Here is a 4662-nt window from a genome sequence, read left to right as displayed (position 1 = left end):
TATATATATATTTGAAATAACCAAAAATCATAAATTACTATATCAATACCATAGAATTACACTAATTTATCAAGCTTAGTAACAAAGCTGTACTTAGGTCTAAAAAAATATGAAATTTCAAGTTCACTAAAGTCCTACCTTACCAGTTGGAATCTTGTATAAAAAGAAAGATTTCCATATCCGTATTTTTGAAAAAGGCTGAGAAAGCCACTGAGCTTTCGATTGGTTATTCACATGTTGTAGACAGAAGTAGGTGTACGTAAGCAAGTGTTTCCAAAAATGGAAAGAGGTGAGCATGGCCACTGTATTTGAGTTAGTAAATTTAGTGATATCTCACCAAATATTCTTAATTTATATTATATTGTCACTATAGGTAATTTGATTTCCTAATTCACAAGAAGCTATAGACTTTGTATTTGGAAATCTCAAACATCTAATTTGAACCAATACTGCATTCAACATACCACATGACACACACAAATCAATATTTAGGTGTGTTTTTAATATTTACTTTTACATTAAGAAATTAACTAATGTATAATACTAAAATCTGAATTATAATCTTCAATTTCATACCTAACTTATTGACATCAATTCATGAAATAGTAGTTGAATATAGTTGAATAAAATTTTGAATGCAAATCAACAAACGAGATGACATGGCCTTTGACCCGTGTCGATAGGGTTAATGGTGAGAATGATAGGATTTGGAACACACAAGTATAACTTTTGGCAGGGTAGGAAGTAATCTTTAGCTTAGACAGCATTATTTTTTAACAGGATGGCTTGTCTTTGGAATGTCTTGCCTTCAGATGTGATGGATACAGTTAATTTAAGGGAGCTTAAATTATTTGGTTGCAGAATATTAGGTTATTCGATAAAAGGACTTGACTGAATATCCAATATCTGTTCAAAACACTATTTTTTACATCTGCATTTCAAATAATTAATAAAATCAAGCCATTTATTTCTGTTTTTAATATAGAACACCGTTATATAGAGCTCTTTCTAAATTCGACACCAAAACCCATGAGAAGTGGTTCTGATAGCTTTGGCACTAATATTATGGATGATATGGGAGGAAGTGTAAGAGGCCGTGATTTTGGTGGAGGTATGGGTAACCAGATGGGCTATGGTGGGTTTGGAGGCTCTAGTCCAGGAGGAAGATATGGCAGTAAGGGGGGATTTGGTGGAGGTATGAGTTCCCAGATGAATTCAGGAGGAGGTGGTGGAATGGGAAGATTTGGAGGTAAGATTTTTCTTTTCAATTTACTAATTGGAAAATAGACAATTTGATCGTTTCTTTAATTGCAAGATTTCTGAAAATAGAGGAAAGTTAATATTATATGATACGAAGAATGTGTATTTTATGAAAACAAATACCTGTAGAATTTGCGAAGAAGCATATGTAAATTGGAATTTTAGTTTCATGTTTTACACTGCATAGTATATATAGTGTTTTCTGCCTGCATTTTGTACCATTTTAGAAAAATAAAAATTGCTTTCTCCTACTAGGTGGTGGCATGGGTGGAGGAAACTTTTTTGGTGGATCTGGAGGAATGGGCAATATGATGTGAAGAAACAGTTATATATACAGTCTTTTAACATTGTCATTTGTTGAGTGAAATTGTTTTATTATTTGTCCACTGGTGTATATCTGACTTCATTATTCACTAATAATTTCTGCATAAATTTTTATTTGGTGAAGTGACCTTCTTTCGACAAGTTTCAAATTGTGTTGAAATATGATGAAAAAGTCACTTTATTATTGGATGTGTACTTCATTTTAGTGAAGTTTCATTGTATTAGTGATGTAATTTTTCCTTCACAAATTTAATAGTATTGAAAGTTACAAAAATGATATTTGATGTGTTTAACAAGTAAATAAACCAGATTACATATTAAAGTTAGGAGTTGACACTGCTTTTTCAAGATATTAAGTGTGAAGAGTTTCCTGGAATTTGCAAACTTGCAAATGGTACTTGCTTATAGGAACTTCAGATTGCACAAAGACAATTGGCACTAGATGGATACAAGAAAAGTCTGAAGGTGAAAGATTGAATCCATTCAAAATGTTTTAATTTTTTTTGTAACCTGACATAAATCACATTTAGGTTATTATTTAGATAAAAAAAAAAAAATGTTGTAGAGAGCCACTGATGGATATCATTTGAAATCTTTGAATTACCTCTATTAAGTAAACAAAAGATTTAAATATTTTCTTATTTCTGTCACTCAATGACCCAATCTTAGTGATTGCTCGTTTTTTCACTTGGTGAAAAACTATCAGGTTAAATATTAATTTTTTTTTTCTGTCAAGTTGCTATTGGGTTTAATCAATAAGCAGTAATGTAACTTGTAGCTGATTAAAAAAAAACAACACTTTTTCATTATTTAAGTTATTGCATGAAAGTAGTTGTGTTGGTATTAGTACTTGGCTCAAACTATTTTGACCATTGAATCTTTCTAAGTTAAATAAAAGGTCGAACAGTTCAACCTGTTATTTAACTTTGTTATTTTTGTTGCCTATGCAGTTTTAACTATATTTGTCCATTAAATATTTCTAAACAACAACATAAACATTGACAAACCAATTTAAGAAAGTTAACTTCAATTCAGGATGTTGTGTGGCCAATTTTATATAACCGTACTCAATATTTGAAAGGTTTTTTTCTGAGGTATTCCTGTTCTGAATTTTTGTCTAGAATTAAAGTTTATTATCTTCGCTTTAATATTTCAAATTCTTATTTAAAAAAAATTGAGGAATAAAACAGTTAGGGTCACTGTTTCTTTGATTATAGCTTAACTTGGCAGTCAATCTGTGAATGTGAACTATTCAAGTTCTATGCAGTAGATACGAGTTAATTTGAACGTTAGTTTCTCGTAAATGTTCATGTTAATTTTGGAAACATGTTACTGTAGAGATATTGGTTACACTGAATTATAATAAAATTAAGTTTGTATAATAATTAATGCATTTATTCACTTTTAGGGTTATTATTATAGTTAAGAAGTTCAAAGGATATGCATGAAATGCTTCAAAATGGTCCTTCTAAATATTCTGCAAGGCTTTGCTGCCCAGAGTTTAACATACCTTTTTTTTTCTCATCAGAAATGTTCATGAAAAACTAAGATGGATTTATAGTAAGCATAATATTTTAATCGCATAAAGTTATGTTCTTACTAGGGGGGGGGATCAATTGTTTGAATTTGGATGTACCATCTTGTAGGCAAAAGTGGTAAGAATAAACTTTGATACTTTTTTCATGTGTCATCTATACCAGTGCCTTGCAGATAATGTTGGTTTTCTTCTGTTGTAGTTTATGGTGTATGAAGGTTTGTGTAAGGTTTATTGTAAAATCCATGTACAGTGAAACAAGACCTATCTGATAAGTTTTTAAAATGTTTGTTAGATATTTATAAAATGATGCAGCCATTCCAGATTAGATCATCCACTCATCTCCCACTCTTAGGAACCATTTTGTCTACACAGTTTCACTACCCATTTTCATATTTAATTTATCTACTCATTACCACTTTTGTTTATGCATATTCCATCATTTACAGTTCTTCCACACAGCAGTTTACAACCAATAGGTATAGTACAGTTATTTGTTGAGCATTTTCAAGTGTACAAGTCAACATAATTGTCATTCGTAGTAATAAAATTACTTTTAGTTCTTGATTTCTTAGACTTTTAGTTTCCACATGAAAGATGTGTTTATGAACAAATTTTGTTAGTGTAATTTATGAAAATTGTAAGCTTACCTTAATATTACTTCATACATGGTTAGTGTTGTGTGTACTCTAGTTAACTTTGCAAGAAGTGAGAAGAACATAAAAATATCTAACAAAAGAGGGATTATATAAAAGGAATAATGTTATAATAAACATTTACATATTAATTTTAAAGGATTACATCATGTTAATCTTTAAAATTACAATGCATTCCAACGTTTAAGTTCTCTTACTTACGGAAATTAATGTAAAGAATGTTCTTCTAAAAATATCTGATAACTGAGAGGTTTATATTATCACACTAATACTTTTCTTGTGTCCTGTGAAATCTGAAGTTCTGTAATAGTTTTAAATTACGCACTTTCTTTCACTGGTATAAATAACTTAATTTTGTTTTGATTGACCATGATATTTGCTATAAGGTTTAGTATATCTTACAAATCATCAGAATCAGATTTATTCAAGTCACGATCTTATGCTTTTTTTGTAATCGTTCATAATTTTTTTGTTCTTTAATTTGAAACCACCATTTTTTGTTTTACATTTTTGGCTGCAGTTTTTTTTGTAGAATATGAATAAACTTCTTGTCTTATTACTCTTTATAAAATACGTTGACACACACATTAAATTGTAACATTTGTTTTCTAACTATATTCAACATTTTAGTACGAAATAATTGGTGTAACGATAGTATTTTTAACTGCTTAAACGAGAGAAAACTAAAACTAGCAGAAAGCAAAGCATTATTAAAGAGAATTTATTGACGCAAACAAAAGAAGAATTACTTTGTTACAAATTATTAAATAATAGCTTCTCTGTTGATTTATCTTGCTGAGAGGTAACCAGAGGCGCTGATTCAAGAAATATGTTAAGATGTTAAAAATATTGAATAATTGTTAATAAAAAATTGTCTCGTCATTCATG

At 29.6% G+C, this 4662-nt stretch overlaps 1 protein-coding gene across 1 annotated transcript in view; it reads left to right on the top strand.

Moving 5' to 3' along the window:
* LOC106463840 (heterogeneous nuclear ribonucleoprotein H3-like) overlaps positions 1-3685 on the top strand; it is a 42142-nt gene extending 38457 nt beyond the window's left edge. Inside the window, exons 12-13 of the mRNA XM_013923922.2 lie at positions 986-1249; positions 1516-3685. Of these exons, the coding sequence (XP_013779376.1) occupies positions 986-1249; positions 1516-1577 (326 nt within the window). The 3' untranslated portion in view covers positions 1578-3685. The remainder of the gene's footprint in view (positions 1-985; positions 1250-1515) is intronic.
* The last annotated feature ends 977 nt before the right edge of the window (positions 3686-4662 follow it).

This window comes from Limulus polyphemus, unplaced genomic scaffold (genome assembly GCF_000517525.1).
Source record: "Limulus polyphemus unplaced genomic scaffold, Limulus_polyphemus-2.1.2 Scaffold55, whole genome shotgun sequence".
Lineage (NCBI taxonomy): Eukaryota > Metazoa > Arthropoda > Merostomata > Xiphosura > Limulidae > Limulus > Limulus polyphemus.
The sequence above is the reverse complement of the archived record's forward strand: the minus strand, read 5'-3'. Positions and strand labels throughout refer to the sequence as shown.